Raw genomic sequence first — 22626 nt, 5'->3', positions numbered from 1 at the left:
CTATTCATTTGTCAGGAAGGTGCAACTTTCCTCTCTTGCATGTAATTTGCTTCGAAAGATCCCCAAGAACAGCTCATGCTGCCCCTGTAATGGCTCTGTGCCACTGAATCCATTTGTTCTTCCAGAACCCTCTTTCACTGACACTGACAAATTTAAACATGGCAATCTAATACCCGAGAACACTGATTAGAGTGCTGACCACAAATACAGTTTATAATTCACCTTTGCTACCGCTAACCTTTGGAAATCACCCAAAATGTGACGGGTTGTAAATTACAACTAATGTTCAAAGCCCAGTCCAAAAGGTCCCTACACATGCACAATTTCTGTCACTCGCAAGGATCGGGACATAAGCGACACATCAGTGCTGTGCTAGAGACTGGCAACACATTTTGTTGGTATGGAGGGGGGGGAGGACTGACAATGGAGGGGTTTGGGTGGGATCTGGGGGGGGGGGGGGGGGGGGAGTTGGGTCCTGTACATAATGCAGAGTGGAGTGTTATACTTTGCTTGCTCCTGTTAGCGATACAGGATCTTCATCACTTCCTGTTCAGTTTGCAAGTGCTGTGCAGCCAGCCAATTACCATGAGGCTTCAGTCCCATGTCATGTGACACCAGGATGGATGTCACATGGCGATTGGCTGGCTGAACAGCACTAACTCCTGAACAGAGTGAAGAGTAGCCCTCTAAGATCCTGCTCCTGCCCCAACTTCCCCCCATGGCAGGGGTTGCGGGGCTTCTGTTATGCCCCTCCTCCAGTGCTGCAAGACAAAACTGTGACTCACACTGAGGTATGCCACAGCCAAGATATCTAGGGGGTACTAGGGTACAGGAAGTCAGAAGAGCCGATGTTCCATTGGTTATTTGTGTATTGAGTGTTGCTGAACCTCGTGCATCAGCCCTCACCGACATGTACCCTGAATGCTGTTTTCGAAAGAACAGTAAAAAAGGGCTGAGAAGTGCTCCTCCGGTCATTCAGCACAACAACAGGTTATTTATAGGCAGGAAAGCAAAACGTGGCCTGGAAATCAAGGTTATACTATTCCAGTATAGTATTCATAAACCAGAAACCAAGGCTGAACCTCAGCGAACAATAACAGCACAGCGAAAGCAAAAAGACTCCAGTATTGCAGTCCGCAAGCCTCATATTCACTATATGTCTGCAACTATAGAGTACTGGTTAAGGGCTCTGCCTTTGACATGGAAGACCAGGGTTCGAATCCTGGCTAGGGTCAGTACCTATTCAGTAAGGAGTTCAGGGCACGACTCCCTAACACTGCAGGGTGGCCTTCTGAGCGTGTCCCAGTGGCTGCAGCTCTTGAGTGCTTTGATTCCAACAGGAGAAAAGCGCTATATAAATGTTCGGATTATTATTATTAACTAAATTCTGAATACTCCTATGCTCTGTTTGAGAAAAGGCAAACAACAACAACAACAACAAATAACATTTGTAGAGCGCTTTTCTCCCACAGGACTCAAAGCGCATAAGCATGGCTCAGACCATCGTGGTACAGAGGAAGAATTGTATAAGTCCGGAAATGCCAGGCTAAACAAGTGGCTTTTCAGTCTGGATTTGAATAGCTCCAGGGATGGTGCTGTCCTTACTGGGTGTGGCAGGGAGTTCCAAAGAGTAGGGGCAGCATGAAGGCTCTATCTCGAGATTTTTTGAGGTGCACTCTGGGAGTGACCAAGTTTATAGAACTTGCTGATCTGAGGTTGTGAGAGGTGTGGTGCAGTTTCAGCAAGTCCTTCATGTATCCAGGGCCCAGATTGTTCAGGGATTTGAATGTCAGCAGTCCAATCTTGAAGAGTATTCTCCATTCTACTGGTAGCCAGTGCAGTGAGCGAAGGATCGGTGTAATGTGACAGTGGCGAGGCTGGTTTGTTAGCAATCTGGCAGCAGCATTCTGCACTAATTGCAGGCTACGTAGGTCCTTTTTGGGGAGGCCAGCATAAAGGGCATTGCAGTTCAGCCGTGATGTGATGAAGGCGTGGACTAGGGTTGGAAGATCCTCTGGGGGAATCAGATGTTTAATCTTTGCAATGTTCTTCAGATGAAAGTAGGAAGATTTAACTACAGATAAAAGTTGGTTTCTGAAACTCAATTCCCCATCGATTAGTACACCAAGGCTGCGCACAAGGTTGGAGCTGTTTATGTCTGAATTCCCAATCCTGATTGGTGTTGCTTTAGGATGGAGCTGTTTTGATGGCGAGCACTGGCTTTGGACAAAGAGGACACTCACATGTCAGATATTAGTACCTGGACTTAGGTTACCCGAGGTGACATGAATTGATGAGATAAGCATTTGTAAGTACAGTGCCAAGCACACAAATAACTAGGCTGTGTTCCTGTACTTATTTTTCAGCCTCAAAGAGTCAAACATCAGGTATGCAAGTGACAGTTTCTCTAAAGTTGGGACCAAGTCAGACTATAGCGTAACCCTCACTGGTAAGGAAATACAACCATAGAAGTCTTTCCTTGCAGAGAATAGTTTCTGAGTGCAGGGGATAGATAAAAAAAGGTCAATAGTCCACATATTTTTGGCTTAGAACTCTTATTGTGAGAAGGACTATATCCTCCTAAAATCATTTTTAGCTGATACACAGAGTCTAAAACTGTGGGATCCAAAAAGGGGTCATTTTTTGGAGTAGGGGGATATATAAAGTGGTTCATCTGATCAGTTTATTTTCACCTTGTTTCCTTTAACCTCCCTGGCGGTACGCAGTTTCTGAGGCTGCGTCCGCTGGAGGGATTTTTTTGAATTAAAGTTGTTGTAGCCTTTGTAGCTAGCACTAGGCTAGCTACCATTTTCCCCCAAGCCCCCCCGCACCCTTCTGATCCCCCAGATCGCCGCCACTATACGTTACCTAGCCGCGATCCTGCGAGAGCAGCAGCCTCCAATGAGCTTCGCTTCATGACATCTGACGTCATGCGCAATCCCGATCCTCCACATAGTGAAGCCTGGAGCTGATTGGAGAGGCTGCACAATCGAAGCCCGGGGCAGAGAAACCCTCTGGGGGGGGGGGAGGAGGGGTTTGTACGTATAACGGCGGTGATCGGGGGCGATCAAAAAAGAGCGGAGGGACTTGGGAGACAATGGTAGCTAGCGAAGTGCCAGTGCCAGCTACAAAGGCTACAAGTTTTATTCAAAAAATCCCTCCCAAGGCAGAGAAATCCTCTGCGGCGGGCCGGGGGGGGGGGGGGGGGGGGGATGGATTGCAGGGGAGTTTGTACGTATAACGGCGGTGATCGGGGGTGATCAAAAAGAGCGGAGGGACTTGGGGGACAATGGTAGCTAGCGAAGTGCCAGCTACAAAGGCTACAAGTTTCATTCAAAAAATCCCTCCCGGGGCAGAGAAATCCTCTGCGGCGGCTACCCTGATTACCGCCAGGGAGGTTAAAGTGGACCTGAACTCAGTCCTCTCAGTTCTAAAAGATAAGCGACAGGATAATAACCTTTAAAGAAAAACCTCTCTTTGTTACAGCGGATAGAAATCCTGCAATAAATCTGCAGTGTGTCTACTTCCTGCTTTTATGGAAGCAGACATAGGGTTAACATCCTGTGTTTACAAATTAGCTGCTCTGCCGTGACTACCAAAATTCCTGAGCTGACACAGCTGACGATCAAATTACACTTAAGATTGGTCACAGATGAGGGGGAATAAGGCTAAACTCTCTAAATACATACAGGGTGCATTTCTCGATATTGTGGGGAGGTGTGTAGTCCAGAGGAGTCCTAACACTTCCTAGGGATACAGGAAAAACACAGAGAGAGACCAGGAGCCCCTTATGGTGTAGTATATTAACGTCAGGTTCTGGATAAATACAAAGTGATGAGGCACTCACAAAGGTGGGTTGCAAGACCAGCAACTAGAGTATAAAAACAAGTGAGGAAATCCCATCCCCACTCGGGTTCTTTGTCTTCAAATGTGTGGGTCGCACTCCAGAAAAAACGATTGTTTGGTTACACAAAACAAACAATTGTCAGCAACCTCTAATAGCTAGGGGGCTGTAAACAATATCACTGGGAGGGAGAAGGCGCCCCAAAAAATAATCATGAATGAAATAATTAATGTAAAATGTCTTACCTCTAAGAAGAGGTAACACAATTGTTTTTGTGTCTGATTATTAAAATGTCTTTCTTATATTGGCGTTGCCCCTTCTTCTGAGAGGTAAGCCATTTTATGTTTATTACATCCATGATTATTTTTTGGGGCGCCTTCTCCCTCCCAGTGATTTCTCTAAATTGTCCTTCTGTCCTGTGCAAGAGGTCAGGTCCACTTTAAATGTGCTGTATAGTTTCACCATAATGTAGATTAGATATGGATAACACCAACCATTGCAGAAGACTAGCTAGAAACATACCAGGATGTACTAGCCAATGATGCGTTGGGATAACTGGAAAGTTTGCTCACCCCTAGCAGTGCTGTGCAGCTTGCAGGCGGATAATGCGTAGACGCAGGGTGAGAAGCATCTTCACAGCACTGACAGACACACAAGGAATGTATAAAGAATAGTGATTGAGAATCCCCCACAACACATCTAATAATTAGAGCGCGAAGCTGACCCCTTGGCCCGTGCCACCTAACAAACACAGGCCTCTTCCTGAGAAAAGCAGCAATCCCTTTCTCTCCTTTCTGAGTCTTGCTGCAGGCCGCTCAGTAATTACAGTGCCTTATTGCAATTATTTCTCATGTCTGAAGCCTAAAATGCTAAAAAATGCCCAGGGTAGATGAGAGAGGCCTTCAAAAGCTGGGCTCCTCCGGGGGCCGGGGCTCTAGTAGCTGCACAGCGGCTGCAGCGCTTGTTTTAGGCATAATTTTAATGATGGCCTCGGTCTCCTCAGTCCGCGGCCCCCGAAGCTGGTCATTAGAAGGCAGGAAATGCCCTCCCCAGCAGTCATTACCACTTAATTATGGATCTTGTTTGTAGCGAAGGCCATTGCCTTTATGGGAACACTTCCTAACAAGAAGCAGCTTGTGTTCCTTCAGGTTCAGCATCCGTTCACCTGCTGTGGAGATATTTGGCCAGCCCCAGGATTTGCATTAGAATAGGGTCACTCTCTGCTCCGTCTGCTTCCCTTCTATTAACCACTTGGCAGGCGGAGAACGGCGCTAGTCAGAGATTCCAGAGGAGAATCACAATGCGGAACTTCTACAGGAAAAAAGGGTCCATTTTAACCACTTCAGTCCTGGCAAGTTTACTACAATAAAATTGCTTACAATCGTCATTTATAGATTATTTAGTCAGGGTTTGTCTGTTGTTAAATCTCCCCTCTCCCTGATTTACATTCTGAATTGTATCACTGGTGGTTTAGTCCTGTCAGATGATCTGTACAGAATGTTCGTTTACTGAGAGTTCTCTGCAGAGAGGGAAATATTGCTTGCTTGACAGTAGGAAAAAGCAACAAGATTCACAGACAGCAAACTGTCAGGACCATGGTCATGACATCACACTGTGGGAGGGGTTTCACCACAATATCAGCCACACAGACCCCCCCCCCCCCCCCCTGATAATCCGTTTGAGAAAAGGTAAAGATTTCTCGTGGGAAATGACATAAAAATGATGGGTTCACACACAAGGACACACTTCCTGTGACCAGACACAAAGGTCAGAGGTTTCAAGCATGGACTCTAAAGCTTACAAACAGCAAAGTATGAAAACAACAAGCAAGCTCTTAGGTAGGGTTCACACAGTGGACATTGTGATGCATTCCCTGTAACAGCAGAAATGCAATGAAACAGTAAAGTTGTGCTGCATGTTATGTCAGATTCGCTGTCACTGGTAATGCGTATGCTTTGCGGTAACGCAGTGCATTGGGATGCTGAACGCTGTTGAAAAACAACAGACCAGCTGCACTGTGAACGTCGCATATAGGTAATGCATTGCAGTGCAGAGAGCTGTGTTACAATGCGTCCGTCATGCTGCAACACTCCACTGTGAACGTAGCACTATTGAATCTTTTTATGCACTGTCATGACCCCCCCGATTACATGTATGGATTGTAATGCACTGCAGCTTATGCGTTACCCTTCCCAAAGTGCTGCAGTGGGGGAGAGGGCCGCAACATGGCTCCCCGCCGTAAATGTAAAAAGGGCCTCCGTTTATGGTCATCCTACAAACACAGAGGTAGTCCTGCATGTACACACTTAAAGAGAACCTGTACTGAGCAAAATTATTTAAAATAAACACATGAAGTAACTTCAAATGAACATTACATAGTTACATTGCCATCAGTTCCTCTCAGAAGCTCACCATTTTCTTCTTACTGTGATCCCTTCCAGTTCTGACAATATTTTGTCAGAACTGAAATATATCAGTTGCTGTCAGCTGAGAGGAGAACTGATGTGTCCATGTTTCTCTATGGCTCAAGTGGGTGATATTACAGTTTAACAGTGTGCTAACCAGGAAGCTGTTATGGGGTAATAGCCATTTTCAAAATGGAGGCCGGAGAATTCCATTGATCACAGTGGACAAAGAGGGTGCAGGAGGAGAAAAATAGATTGAGGAGTAGACTACACAGGAGGTAAGTATGACTTGTGTATATTTATTTTGTCTTTTAATTATCAGTTCAGGTTTTCTTTAAGCTATGTACACACGCTCGGTAACTGCCCCTCGAAAATGAATGATCCCAGAACGATTCACATCTGATGACGATATGACACATTTGAGGTCACTGGCGGCATAACGCTGGTCTAACGATGAATTGCTAGCAAACATTCAAAAATTAGGTTCCGTAAGTACCTAGAATGAAGGTTTTGAATGGAATGATCGTTTATCATCGTCTAATACCAGTGATTTCTGCCGATTACCATGGATTATTGCCTGATCTCATCCGTCAGGATAGACCGGTCTATTAGACCGATAAGCATGGTTTGGCCAGGTCAGTCAGTGATAATTTTGTAATAACATTTCAGTGTTCTCCCTAGAAATTTTTTTCCAGCCGGGTGGCATGAAATACTAGGCGGGTGGCATGAAAAAGTAGCCGGGTGGGGCAAGATGAGAGAATGCAGGGCCGGTGCTTCTGCGCGCAATTTTGCTTACAACATAGGAGGAGGAGAGCCGATGACAGCCGGGTGTTGACTAAAACTAGCCAGGTGGAGCACCCGGCTAAAAGAGCCTGGGGAGAACACTGACATTTGAACGATCATCAGTCATTCACTGTTCGTTTCCAACAATTTTATTTGAGCACAAGAGGCTTTACTCTTTATGAGGTGACAAGCTGAAAAAAAAAAAAAAAAAAAAGCAAAAATCTGTGCAGCAGAGCATAAATGTATAGACCCCAACCTGAACTCAACCTTATTCAAGCGCAAGTTAGCCTGACACAAAAAAATCTGCTGAATAAGAGGAAGCAGTCCAGTTATCACGGCCTGTTCAATTAAATGTTCATTAAACGTCAGGGCTCGGCCTACCTCTCAGCCGTTCCGTGACACACCTGTCCGGCGATTAATGATTAGCTACAGCAAACACTCTGAGATTTCAGATGATTACGCTGGAATCAAAGAGAGTGTGAGGCCTGAGGAGGACGCTAATTAAAACGCATCCGGCCGCATGAAACGGCTTCAGAGAGGGGTCGCAGGTAGCTACAGAGGCACTTTGATACCTGGGTGGAAATCTGGTTCATTTAAAATACGCAGAATATTCAAGGAAAAAATCCAGGGAAAAAAGACCCAAGAATGACAGTACAATATGTCTATTTTCAGTGGGGCGCTGAGCCGTACAGCCGGGGTGATCTGGGCTCGTTAGTGCAGTGGGATTGAATTTATTCAGCATAGGACGCTGCAAGCAGCTTCATCATGTAGAAAAGGATAACTAACGTTTAGCCTAGGACAAGACCTTACAGCAACCCTAAGGTGTGAAAAATATACAGTATATAGGTAAAGGAAACATAGCATGTCATAAAAAGTTACATAACTATAGGTCACCTACTGTGACAACTACATGTATAGACTTTCATCACTTCCAGAAGTAATCAAGCAATATGGAACGGAGAATGGAGTTCCTGATCATCCGTCACTGTCCGCCATCCATCACATGAATGGACCATATGATTTATCCTTTTTTCATCTCAAAACTTACTATAATGGATTGACTAAGACCAGTTTAAGTATCCTCTAAGACCAGCCAAAGCCTCCTGCCTTGGGTCATACTGTGTGCTGAAAATCTAGGATATGGGGTACCAGAACTCAACATACTACTGAAATTTAAAAAGTTCTCTTTGGCCCACAGAAGGGCATTACAAACTTGGCCAGTGGTCACCATAGAATTTAACTTAGCTCGTAAACTACTAACGCACTATGTGCACCCCTTTCCTACAGGCACCTGTATTGCATTGTGGGATGCTTCTGAAGGAGCCCTTTCATTGGTTCCTACAATTTCTCAACAAAGGAATCCAAAGCAGATTATACCAACTAACCAGCATAGTGCGTGATCCCTAAGGATAATATAGATCTCGCGGTGCCAGTACTGGAGGAAGTACTTCTAAAGATACCCACATATGAACACTAGAAAGCAATTTCAACATTGTGCATCGAACTTTATTGTGGGTGCTTACAAATGTTGGCAGAAAAGGAGTATGAGAATGAGAGAATTTGAGCTCTCATTTAAACATTATCTCTATGCAAGGTGTGTGAGCAGTGATGGTTAATAATGCAGTTAGTTGGGCATGGTTAGAGGGAGGTTTACCACATTTGATGTGCAAAGACTACCATCTTTCAGTCTTAAAAATACTTGTTGTAAAGGCATACATGCTCCAACTGGCTAAGGGAATGTGTTATTTCGCATGGAAAGGGCTGGGGGTGAACCAAACCTCCCAGTGCAGCCTTGTCTTGAGTTAAATGCAGTGGTAATTATAAAGACAATTTCAAGCTATCAAACCCATTGGGCACAAATGCAAGGATTCGATTGTTGCCCAATCCAACTTCTGAAATCAGAATAGATGATAACCATTCAATATCTGCAGTTCGCTTTAAAGAGAAACTGTAGTGATAATAACGTAGTGAATAAAAAGCTAATTTTTCACGCTATTCATTAATAAATATATATTTAGTCAGTGTTTGCCCATTGTAAAATCTTTTCTCACCTGGATTTAGATTGTGAAGTTGATCACAGGTGGTGACATCTTTAGTGCTGTCAGGTGCATCACTGCAGAATATTTGTATATTACTCAGTGTTCCAAAGCCAGTACAATAATACCTGATCTCACAGAAGGCTCTGAGGTAGAATTCAAAATAGTTAAAAAGCCTAGGCTGTGACATCACTGAGAGGCCCACATGCCAATTTACAGCAATATACAGCTATAGGAAGTGATTTTGATGCTGAAGCCAGTACAATTCATGTAAATGTGGGTACCCTGAATAATTTGGGAATAAAGTGGGTATCCTGTATAAATTACTACATTCTAATGTTTGTCACTACAGTGGCTCTTTAAGTTCATTGCTAGTGTTGGGGTTAGTGTTATTGGCTAATGGTTTAGTTATGGGTTAGTTTTACATGATGGCTTATGGGATAGTGGTTAAGCGGATTAGGACAACAGTAAGAACTAGAATGTCAATAATGTCAGTTACTTAGAACTTGAGTTATGGATATGGATGTTGCCCAACCAGTTCTTCAGCAGCGGCCATTTCTTTAAGGCATCAAACTTCATTTACAAATTTATTGCCATTTCTTGTGCAGTGCATGGAAGCACAGCAGTGTACATGATCTCTGATACAGTGTGCCGACATGCGTTAGAGACAATATCCGTCAAGTCAGGCAACTACGTCAACCTGCAAAGTCCTGCCTGTAGGATGACATGCAAAATTGGAATGCGTTTCATGGTGGTACTTACAACGATGTGACCTGGAGACGGAGACCTGGCGTCTTTCATTGCTTGCCTGCTCTGTAAACCCCCTGCCTGGACGTCCAAAAGGGGCCATTTCATCTGCAGATACTGGAGGGGAGGCAAAACAGAGGACAGAGTTATTTGTCTAGAAATGGAGTGTACACATATTGCAAAGTACAGTTGTATATAGTGAATGACTGGGGACAACAGGAAATACATGCAACCAAACACTGAGCGTACTACTGCGATAAAAGAGAGAGAAAAAGATGAGATATTGTAAATATTCTATTAGATTGCTGTATAGTTATATAGCATCCCAGGAGCATCCAAGCCAGGAGACTATCTGCATGGAGTTTGTATATAGCCCTCCCTCAAAACTCACTTTTTCTGTCAGGCTTAAACTCTAACTTAGGCCACTCCCCCTTCAACCTCTGGCCAAGTTGTACTTCTTACTAAATATAACTTTAAAAACATACTGCCTTTAGCTATACATATTGTATACTAACCCCACCTCTTGTTTCCTCCCTATTCCTTTAGACCGTAAGCTTACAAGGGCAGGGCTCTCTTAAAAAAGAACCTGAGGTGTGAGACCTATGTGTCATAGACATCTGATCTGCATGCATTTTCAGGGTCTATGGCTTAAAGTACTATAGGCAGGGCACCAGCAGGACAGCCAGGCAATGTGCATTGTTTTAAAGGAAATAAACATGTCAGCCTCCATATCTCTCTCACCTCAGGTTCCCTGTAACCTTTTGTGTCTTGGAATTTTCTATACATGTGCTCATCATGTTACATTTGTCACTGTAATTACTATGTTTACCAATTCTGTAATATGTGCCAGTGTCTATATTTTGTGTATACCATTCTTTGTACTATTATGCACCCCATGTTACACCGCAATGCAAAATTGGAATCGCTAGGCGATTGTGATTGCCAAGTGTGAATAGGGCCGAGGGAACCATTACTGAACTTATCTAACTTATTTTTAAATGCACTCATTCTGAGACATTAAACTCATCTTGCCTTTCATTGGCCAGAAAAGAGCAATGAAGTCTGGAACTGAATCAGGGCCCTTTTCCCCTGCCCTGTGTTTTGCATTCTGATTCCGATTGCCAACGGATCGCAAAAAGGAAGGTACAGTAAAACGAATGGAAATGGCAACGGCCATTTCCATTAGTGTGCGATCCGATTGCATTGTGATTTTGGGCCGAGCACAAACGTTGTCGAGCCTCATTTTGGACGTGACTGAGTATACCGAAGTAGCTCAATCGCATTAGTGGAAATTGTTTTGAAACAGAGGCGCTAAGCTAATGACCAGAACACACGAGTTGTCTTAATCCTGATTATAGCCTGATGAAGTGGGTAATACCCGTGAAACGCGTTGCACTTGTTTGGAGTATGTAAATAAACATTTTTTGTTGAAAAAAAATCAACAGCATCTTGTGTCTACATTGGGTAGGTAAGCCCACCACTTACCCCCTATTTTTTTAAGTTTTGTATCTATTTTTAGACTACTGGCGCCTCTGTACTACTGTATGATTGTTTTGAAACACGATCAGGATTCATAGTGGAAAAGAGCGCCGATTTGTGTTAAAACCACAATGATATTACAAATCAATCAAATCCTTAAACCAACCAGATTAGTCTTGAGACACGAACACTCCAATGATTTCAGTGTATCGTTAAACACAGCCACTTCAAAAGCACTTCAGTGCAAATAGGGTAAAGCCCGCTATACAAGCAAAGTTACGTTACCTATTAGGTAATTTGCTTAACACTCTGTAAAATTGATGTGCACTATCTGCTCATAGGCTTTACAGAACTTAAAGTGGATCTCCAGTTAAAATAATGTAATTAAAAAAGTGCTTAACTTTTACAATAATTATGTATAAATGATTTAGTCACTGTTTGCCCATTGTAAAATCTTTCCTCTCCCTGATTTACATTCTGACATTTATCACATGGTGACATTTTTGCTGCTGGCAGGCGATGTTTGCTGTAATGTCATAGTGACAAATGTGCAGAAATCTTTTCAGTGTCACCTGAAGAGGAATATGTTTGTAAGTTGGTGTTTATCCAGCCTGAAAACATCCAGCAGATTTATTTAGGAATTAGCTGATGGGAAGCAAACTGACTGAGAAATGTGCACAGACCATGGAGAGGTGTCCTGCGGTGGCTGCGATTCTAATCTCCGGCCCGGCGATGCAGGTCACTTAGGCGGTGGAGGTGCGCGGGAGCCCTCGGCGGGGCCAGGAATGAGGCTGCCCCCGGACAGAATATACAGGCAGTAGTTTATAATTCTTGCTCTACATAAAAGCTTCATTGTCTGCCAAATCCAATCTCCACAGGCTACCTGAACCGCAGCTCTTTACGAGTCTACATTTCAGCGCTGCTAGTCTGCAACATGCATAATTTTCAATTACATTAAGACGGAGCAGGATGGCGGCCTGTATAACGTTACGGCCTGGCGGATATGAGACTCAGCTCAACTGCCGTGAGAGCTAACTGAATCCAGATGCCACAGCGGAGCTCTGAGCTCTCTATGCGGGTCGAAGTCATGGACTGCGCTCTATGTGATGCTCTTGGCTGTGTCTCACATGGGACGTGCCCGCTGCTTATATCCCTGCAATGCAGAATCTATTGAGGTAATGCTGCTATAGGAGAACTCCAGATAGTTCTGTTGGATTGGGCACTATGTGAAAATAAGATTTTTTTAATTACGCCCTTCAAAAATGTTTTGTCATTCAAAAATGACCTGGTAAAAAAGTGACATATTTTTGTCAGTAGGAGGGAGGCCTTTGGATGCTCTGGAAGCTTCCCCGATCCACCTCAGCCCCTTCCCTGCTGGATGGGACCCTCTTCATCTCTGCGGTCGTGCTACCCGCAGACGCCAGTTTCTTCGGGCCTGTACAGTAGCATGGAGCACAGAGAAGAAAGCAGTGTATGAGTAGCTCTGACGGGTCTTACTTCTCGCCTGCGCACTGTGGCCACTCTCATACATGGCAGGAAGATCGGATGCGAGCAATCTTTAACAATAAAGTTGAAGATGTTTTTAGAGGGTTCCAGCCGAGGAACGGAGGGGCGAATGTCCGGAGAAGCCAAATCTAAGAAGTAGGCCACAGAAACCCTACACTATGGAAAATAGCTGCTCTGGCAAGGATTCCATGCAAGGAATCCCTACTGTCTATTTGTTTCTCTTAGCCTCACCCTCTGCTCTCTACTGTGGAGCACAGGGAGAAGATGCAAAGGGTCAGCTCTGTGCTCAAACTAAGCTGGTACCTGCATCTATATTTAGCAGGGAATGGTTTTGTAAAGAATAAAGGAAATACTGCAAATCCCCCATGAAAAGATAGACTAGTCCAAAATCTGTCAGATCTGTCAGCTTATTATAACCTACTGCAAGTGACAGCAACATAGAAAAGAAGTAATTCATAGTTGATTTTACTATTAGAGAAATGTAGATTTTATGTGTATGTATTTTAAGTTTAAGGGCCTGTTCAGATCACAAATGCGGATGGCCATGCGTGCGGAACGCGTGCGGACCGCAACGCGTACGAACGCATGGCCATCCGCGTTTGTGTGCGTTGCGTGGCTGATCCCATCACTGAAAAGTGAATGGGACAGCCACGCGTTTTAGCAAAATCTACGTGCAGCATGCGTTCCCGGACCGCACAGGTCCGGAACGCATGCAGTGTGAACATCAGACATTGCACTCTATGCAATGTCTGATGTCGTGCGTATCGGCCACCTGCACGCGTTTCCAAAACGCGGCTGGAAACGCGTGCAGTGTGAACAGGCCCTCACAGTTTTTCCATTATAGTGGCCCTTTAATTTTGTTCTTAACCTTCTGTAAAGTTCAGGGCCAAAGTATAGGTTCTATTTTAACACTGCACAACCCTAGAGAAAAATGCACCAGTATTTTCTGTCTCTGACCTTTTCCCTTTAATGTGCAAAGATAAATCGGTTATTACCGATGGAGCAAAGTCCCCCCCTTTAAATGAGTTCTCTGAGGCTGGAATGTGTCAAACACCAAATAAAAATCAGGTTCCTTTTTTGAGTTAGTGGCGTTTGAACATGTTATTAGAGGGAGCCAGGCTCGTGTTTGCAGTCAGACGCATGGCTGCTTTGCGTTGAAGAATGCAGATATTTAGGGTGAGGCAAATAAGACACCTTTTTCTAAAAAGGGAAAAAAAGAGCTTTCTGGAGGGATCCGATGTCAGCTGCGATTGTTCCTGAAACCCCATTTTCTCAGCTACGGCTCCCACACCCATCGCCGCCTATCCATCCCCCCAGATAATGGAACCAGATGTTTGAGTGAAAGGGGTGTCACGCTGTTGATAACGAGAGGGATAAATGAAATTCATACACTCGGTCCCCTCATTGCCCCAGGGCTCCTCAGCAGAAAACTTGTTTAAAAACAAATGATGAGTGACAGGCGGGGCTGGAGGTGCGAATTTCAACACACTGATCAGAAAGAAACCTTCCTAATAAAACAGGGGGGATTTGCGACAGAGACACTCCAATCAAACGCCAGCTGCTAGGCCCGGGAGGGAGATCGTTAGCTCTGCGGCCCAGTCTTTCTTGCTCAGGGCAATGTGGAGCTCCGCAAATTAAAGCAACTGTCCCTGGGTAGCGTTGAACTTTGTAAATGTTAGGCTGAAAATGTATTATTATTTATATTGCTTTCGCTATAAAACACCAACATATTAAAGCACACCTGAAATGAGAGGGATATGGAGGCAGCCATATTTATTACCTATTACAATACCAGATGCCTGGCTGTCCTGCTAATCCTCTGCCTCTAATGCTGGGAATACACCAGGAGATTTTTTGGCAGATAGATGGTTCAATACATAATTTCCGACATGTCTGATGTGATTTTCGATCGTTTTTCTGATCGATTTCTCACAGAAGTGAATGGAAATTGATCAGAAAATCGATCGTACAGTAAATCTGCAGAAAAATCTCATTGTGTATTTCCAGCATAATACTCTTAGCCATAGACCCTGAACAAGCAGATCAGATGTTTCTAACTGGATTAGCCGCATGCTTGTTTCAGGTGTGTGATTCAGATACCACTGAAGCCAAGAAGATCAGCAGGACTACCAGGCAACTAGTATTCTTAGGGCTCGTTCACACTAGAGGCGGTTTTCTCATTTTTAAAGTGCTGGCGATTTTTCAAAATCGTCCTGAAAGTGCTTACACCATGAATCTCTATGAGAGAGTTCACTACTGCACGACTACTGCAACGCCCTCTACACAGGTCTGCATAAGAAAGACTTACGCCGCCTGCAATTAGTACAGAATGCCGCCGCAAGGCTGTTAACGAGCCAACCCCGCCATTGCCACATAACACCAACCCTGAGCTCACTCCACTGGCTACTGATAAAATGGAGAATTCTGTTCAAGATTGGCTTACTGACATTCAAATCCTTGCACAATCTGGGCCCTGGATACCTGAAGGACTTGTTGCAACTGCATCACACACCCCACAATCTTAGATCAAAAGGACGTAACACCATGGTCACCCCCAGAGTCCACCTCAAAACCTTTGGAGAAAGAGCCTTTTGTCATGCTGCCCCTACACTTTGGAACTCCCTGCCACACCCAATCAGGACAGCTCCATCCCTGGAAGCATTTAATGCTGGGAATACACGTTAAGTTTTTACTTTAGATAGATGGGTTCGATAGATAAATTCCAACCTGTTGGATCTGGCCGATTCTACTTTCGTTTCGATTCTCCTCATTCAAGTGAATGTAATTGATAAGAAAAGATAAGGAATCTAAAGGAGAATCGAGCAGTGAATCGAGAGTAGAATCGATCGAAAGCGAAAACGACGGCACAAACGAACGCAAAAACGCATCGTGTATTCCCAGCATAAGTCTAAACTGAAAACCTACCTCTTTAGTCTGGCATTCATGAACATCTGACTATCTCCTCTAATTCTGGGAATACACGTTTCGTTTTTGCCTTCGTTTAAACCTTCGTTTCGATTGTGCCTTTTGTCCTTTTCGATCCCGAAATAATCGATCGTACGGTTAATATCACCACCCACGGTTTCGTTTTTTTTTTCGATTCTGATGGTTTCGTTTTTCCAATGATCGAAGGCTGCAAAGAAACGAAACGTAGTACAGGGACGGACGGCATAAACGAATATATAATCGATCTGAACAGCCATCAAGCCTACCAATGGTTCGATTAGATGGATAAAGAGAGATAATATCAAACATGTTCGATCACTAGTCGTTCGTTTTTGGAGTCTATTAATCGAAACTATAATGAGATTATGACTATTTTCACATACGTTTTCAACACTCGATTTGTTTACCGAACGAATCGAAGGCTAAAACGAAGGCAAAAAACGAAACGTGTATTCCCAGCATAACACAACCCAGCCTGCAAGCCTGTATTAATTTGAGACACAACTATGCGCTTTGAGTCCTATGGGAGAAAAGCGCTTTACAAATGTTATTGTATTGTATTGTATCTGAGCGGTTCCTTTCCGCTCAGAGTAGCGATGCATGGGCCATTTTTGAGGCGATTCCGCCTCAATGGAAGGTATAGGAAAACGCTAAAAGCTCACAAAACCTATTTGTGCAGCGATCGCGTTTTTAAGAATAAAATCTCTGGCAGCAGGTGGGGTAGTGGTTAGCACTCTCACCTTGCAGCGCTGGGTCCCCATTTCTAATCCCAGCCAGGGCACTATCTGCAAGGAGTTTGTATGTTCTCCCCATGTCTGTATGGGTTTTTCGCCAGGCACTCTGGTTTCCTCCCACATCCCAAAAACATACATGCAAGTTTGGCTTCCCTCTAAATTAGCTCTAGACATACATACACTACACGATACAGACATATGACTCTGGCAGGGATTAGATTGTGAGCCCCTCTGAGGGACAGTTAAAGTGACAAGACAATATACTATGTACAGCGCTGCGTAATATGTTGGCGCTATATAAATACTAAAAAATTATAAAAATAATAATCTCTGTGCAAACAGGAAGGCATGATTAAAACCATCTGGCGGACTCAATTTATAGAATCTCTAAAATTCTTTAGAAACCTTTTTTAATGAATTATACCTTTTTTTTTTTTTTTTTGCAGTACATTTAATATCATTTGCAAATCAAAACAAGATGTGTAAAGTACTTGCGCTGCATATTTTAAAAAAAGCAACCACGAGAGTGGATTGGCTGGCTAGTAGCGTGTGTATTCCTCAAGTGATTTGCACATAGACAGTCTGATTACAAATAGGGATGATCCTGAGCAGAGTGTCTGGGAAGCCCTGCGCTGTGGGCGGGGAGACAGGATGGGACGGAAGAGATGCAGGAACGTTAAGCGTCCACTGGCGATCTTCCACCTCCTCAATCAGCACTGCTGGAATCTCAAATTCTTACTGGGTCACTGAAACTCGCCTGATGCCTGTATAATAGAATGTGAGAGGAGGAAGGGAGCCGGGCCACCAGCTACGTACCTCTGTGCTGCTGCCAGGCAACTGCAAACAAAAGCGCCACAACACACCAACGTGGAAGCTGCACATCCTCCTGGAAACTTATCCCGTGGCAGGTGGAAAGAGATAGGAAGAGAGAAATCTCTAACGATCTATGGTAACTAAGCTACCCTCTAATATTGCACTTGTAGCCTCATGCACTTTTAATGAAACTGTTCACTGTAAAACACACACCAGGGTATCCAGTGTTTGTAAACTCATACCGCTGTTTAAAGTGTGTGGATTTTTTCCAAGCTTTTACGCACATCTGCTGATCCGCCACCCACACACACGTTCAATAATCCACATTCGCTGTACTAATGATAATAAGTATCTTTCATAGTTACATATAGTTACATAGTTATTTTGGTTGAAAAAAGACATACGTCCATCGAGTTCAACCAGTACAAAATACTTTCTGCAGACTCCAAAATACTGGGCATGTGGGGTTAGTCTGATGCCCTATCTGTCCCAGGAGAGCACATCAGGATATGTGTTCCGAATTTTTAGGTTTGATGCAATGAATGTCTGCACTATGCATGGTATAGGGCCAGAGTAAGGACACCTACGAATACTGGGATACCTCCCAGAGGGGCAGCATGGTGGTGGTGGTGTAGTGGCTAGCCCTCTCACCTTGCAGCGCTCGGTCACCATTTCAAATCCCAGCCAGGGCACTATCTGTACGGAGTTTGTAAGTTCTCCCCATGTTTGTGTGGGTTTCCTCCAGGCATTCTGATAGATAAGTTAATTGGCTTCCCCCTAGTTTGGCACCTAGACTACAATACACACATTACACGATACATATATAGACATAGTACTATGGTAGGCATCAGATTGTGAGCCCCTCACGCAGTTAACTGACAAGACAGTATAATCTGTACAGTACTGTGGAAGATGTTGGTGCTATATAATACCTCTGCGCAGTGTAGGTGATTATGCAGGAGAATGTATTCTTTTGTAACTAAGACCCCAGCTTTTAACTTAGCCGTAGGGATAGCAGTGGCTCCTGGATGACTGATTTGTGTGAATTCATTTGTATGAACATTTGCATGTGAGTGTGCGAAGGGTTAACTGACTTTGCCATGTGGCCAGTGTGTCTGTTTCCAGAACTATTTTGGATCAACTCACTTGGATAGTCCTAGGGGGGTGACCTCCCCCAGCCTTATGTGCTGCTCTCACACTCCATCCTATTTGGGGAATTCAGTGTGAGTGAGGTTATGTAAAGGTAGCTCAGGCCAATCCCTGTACTCAAGTTGAATTTATAAACAAAAGCATGTCATCCACGGGGTCTTCTGACCTGCTCTTCTGCGCCTATGCAACCTTCAGTTTAGTGTTAAGCCCAATCTACGCGATACAATTCTATTTATGATTCGATTACGATTCTATTTACGATTCAATTACATCCAACATGTCCGATCCTGATTTGATTCGATTCAATTCGATTTGCCATTGTTTTGCAATGCCAAATCGAATTGAATCGAATCAAGATCGGACCTATCGGATTTAATCGAATTGTAAATAGAATCATAATTGAATCGTAAATAGAATTGTATCATGTAGATTGGGCTTTAGGGATGGAAAACACAAGGAATTGCGGATCGCAACTGCAAACGCTAAACATGTGTGATTTGTTTCACAAAATGCAGAGTTATTTTCACAATCAGTGCGACCCATGGTACATGAGTAATGCAATCATTGTTATGGGGACGTGCATTAGCGTACGTTTTAGTATGCTGCCCGGTCAGTTGGGCGCAGGGCGAGTGACAGCTCACCCTGCTACCGCTTAATCAATGGGCGGCGTTCAATTCTATTCCACCTCCGAGTTGTAGCAACTCAGGGAGGGAGAAGTAATTTGGGGTCCGGTGTTCGCTGGAACCCTGAATTACCCTAAGACAGTGCGCGGACTATAGCATTGCAGCTATAGCCGCATTGTCATCCAGTTTCTCTTTTCTTCCCTTCAGTAGTGGTGGGAGTGCACACAGGAAAAAGTGTAATTTGGTGCCAGGGGCTTAACTAGACTTAATAGGGCCCCCTGCAAAAATGATATCATTGGGCCCCCTTGGTCCCCGAACACCATGCGAGTCATGTGATCGGGAGTCGGAGAATGTCAGCAGAGAGTGTTCTGCTGTGAAGCAGCATCTATAAGTAGGAAAAAATTACACGCGCTCCTGCACGCTGTTTTTGTAAGTGAACGGGGGAGGTTTTTTTTGCTAAATGGCTGCACTTGTGATTGTAGAGAAGGAGGAGGAGGGGCCCCCAAAGCCTCTGGGCCCCCGTGCGATGGCAGGGGTCGCAGGGGTTTGCTACGCCTATGCTTGGTGCCCAAATCTCCCAACCATGCAAATCCTACTTTTACCACTTAATCTGTTCCCTAGACTAACCTGTCCCCCTTACTCATTAACCCTAATTCTCTCATCCACTAACACAAACCTAAAACATCTAAATAGTCTAACAGCTGCTTAAACCTGTGTAGGTGCCTAAACTGGCCTTAACCTATAAATCTCACATTCACCTTACCCCCCTATACGAACAATACTCAACCAAGTATGACATTCCATAATACAGGTGCCGCATTACTACAGCGCTAAGATGAACCCACAAAAACAAAACCCCCACGCCTAAATCACACATTGACAGTGTGTAACCCTCAATGCTGTTCATCTCAGCGTTGGTAGATCTCAGCTAAAAGCCTTCGGGGCATCACTCATTTTTATAGAGACCTGCAGGACAAGGATGGGAATTAATAGGTGGAAATGGCAACCCATAGCCAGGGGGTTATATCACCCAGGAACAATGAAGGGAGCAGCTTACAGAGACTAAAGCTGTATCTGCTGAGCTCTTCCTGCAAAGAGTTTGCCCTGCGTTTCATGAGCGGGTGAGCTCAGGTCTGGCCTTCGGGCCCCCTGCTCGGTGTTTAAACAATAAACAGTGTTGAGAAAGCTGGATGCCCAGCCGTACAGCGGAGTGCGATAATTTACTTAATAAGAAGCAGAAGAGAGGAGACCGACGCACGTTGCGGGCTCTACGCCCCATTCCCTGAGGTTCAGCCTGAGTTTTCATGTTCACACGTTTGATGTTTTCCGTACGTAACAAGAATCGAGAAGAGAACCGGCTGAAATTTATATATGCTTGGGCCGGCCTGGGATCAGACGCTCGCTCTCTGACAGAACGTCAAGAAAGCACATAATTACAAATTACTTTATTGCATGAATATCGATCTTCAGTTTGGTACAATTTATGTGGACAAGGCTGCTTAGAGAACTCCTGATGGAATTCTGAACTTCAAACAACTTGTATGTCTGTCAGCATTCAGCGAGATCTTTCAATTTGATCTGTTTTCCTGGTCAGCTAATCTCTGATTCAGGGTGGGGGTTGTGGGTAAATTGGTTACAAGCTTGCACTGTGTCTAGAAGATAAACTCTGCTTAAATATATCAGGCATATTTTATGAGCAGAGTCATGCACGGCCCTGTTTCTCCATGCTAGGAACCCACAAATGGACCTCATTGTAGGACCCTCTGCGAATCTAATTGTGGATATCCACTCCTGACCAGTTGGCTGCCCTTGAACTGATGACCACTTCCTTTCCTGGTCCCATTTGCAACTGCTTTGCTATGCCTGTCCTCACCACATTCAATCTGCAGACAGGTAAGCCCACACCCAACATTAGATCCACAGGGTCTCATCAGTTGAGATCAGGGCCGGCCCGCCCATGAGGCGGGGTGAAACTTTTGCCTCAGGCGGCACTTCTGGGGGGGCGGCACCCGCCCGTCAATGTGTGTGGGGGGCCGCCCGAGCTGGAGGGGATAGCGGGCAGGAAGGGGGTATTGGGCCTAGCGGCGGGGAGGGGGGTCAGACCCCCCCCCCCCCTCCCTCACCTGGGTCCCCCGTCCTCCGCTCCCCTGCAGCTTTAAAAGTGAAGTCGCTGGCTGCAGCTATGTGTAAGAGGCAACGGGCGGGGATTACTCACCTCTTACTCGTTCCAGGTCAGCGTGCGCTCCACTGACGTCACTTCCTGCGGCGTAGCTGTTTTATCACCTGGTAAAAGTTTGCAATCCACACATGGGTCATACCAGACAGTGGGAATGATTGCTGAAGGGTTAGTGTTATGGCAGTTGTGCAATTGCAGCAGCAGCAGCATATGTGCACCTGCAATCTTTGAAAATTGCCTCAGGCGGCAAAAAGTCTAGGGCCGGGCCTGGTTGAGATTCCCCCACATCACATGACCTCTTCCAACAACACATGATCATATCACATGACAGCAACCAGTGTAATATATTTTACAGGCCCACAACCAATTGATCAGGTATTTAGAAAGCTGAAGGACATCTTTCATAGCTAGTCATAATAGTGGTGGTGGGAGTAGCCCTGAAGGTTGGAGAGCAGTGGTAGCCAATATGAGCAAAGCTGAAGTGGATCCTTGTTTGCAACCCTCCCCTGTGTCAGATCATAGCAAGAATTGTTAAAAGGCAATTGAAATAGTACTCATGCAATTGTAGTCACGTTTAGCAACATCAAAGAAATATTCTCATAAAATATTAAGGAACTTCTGGATTTATTAGAAAAGGTTTACATTGCAGGTGCACATATGCTGCTGCTGCTGCAATTGCACAACCGCCATAACACTAACCCTTCAGCAATCATTCCCACTGTCTGGTATGACCCATGTGTGGATTGCAAACTTTTACCAGATGATAAAACATAAATTATTTATTCAAAGAAAGACGCATAGGGGCATCTGATGAAGGGGGAGACATCCCCAAAAGCATAGTGACCTTTGCATACTCTTAATGGGGGAGATAGGACCGCTGCCCCTCCATCTCATTCTCAAACTTTATTCCACTCATCATAGGGTAGATTTTACTTGTACTGTATGACTTTCTATTAATAAAATAAATATCATGCCATAGTGGTGTTGTGTTTTTATCTTTTTCATTTTTTTTTTGTACTGGTTGCATCGTTACCTTCCTGGTTTGATTCGTGGACTGATTGCCATGATCGGAACAGACACTTTTCACTACAAATTAATCAGCTGTGAGCAAAGTGCATAATTTTTTATAGGACGACTTATATAGCGACGACTTATTTTTTTTTTTAATTTTTGGTTTTACTAGCTGATAACAGATGTTCAGAGCAAATGCAAGACTGATATGCTGGATTAATCAGGCACTACAGAGCTCTTCAACCTCCAGTGTGTGTAGGGATAGGACTACTAATAGCCAGATTACTGGAACTGCTCAGGACTTCCTCTCTGCTCTAAAAGATAAGCAACAGCATAATAACCTTTACAGAAAAACATGTCTTTGTTACTGCTCA

At 44.4% G+C, this 22626-nt stretch overlaps 1 protein-coding gene across 41 annotated transcripts in view; it reads right to left on the bottom strand.

Moving 5' to 3' along the window:
- TCF7L2 (transcription factor 7 like 2) overlaps positions 1-22626 on the bottom strand; it is a 774578-nt gene that overhangs the window by 554579 nt on the left and 197373 nt on the right. For all 41 annotated transcript variants that reach the window (XM_068255163.1, XM_068255162.1, XM_068255158.1 and 38 more), the window contains one exon: positions 9831-9932. In XM_068255163.1, coding sequence (XP_068111264.1) covers positions 9831-9932 — 102 coding nt within the window. The remainder of the gene's footprint in view (positions 1-9830; positions 9933-22626) is intronic.

This window comes from Hyperolius riggenbachi, chromosome 10 (genome assembly GCF_040937935.1).
Source record: "Hyperolius riggenbachi isolate aHypRig1 chromosome 10, aHypRig1.pri, whole genome shotgun sequence".
Classification (NCBI taxonomy): domain Eukaryota; kingdom Metazoa; phylum Chordata; class Amphibia; order Anura; family Hyperoliidae; genus Hyperolius; species Hyperolius riggenbachi.
The sequence above is the reverse complement of the archived record's forward strand: the minus strand, read 5'-3'. Positions and strand labels throughout refer to the sequence as shown.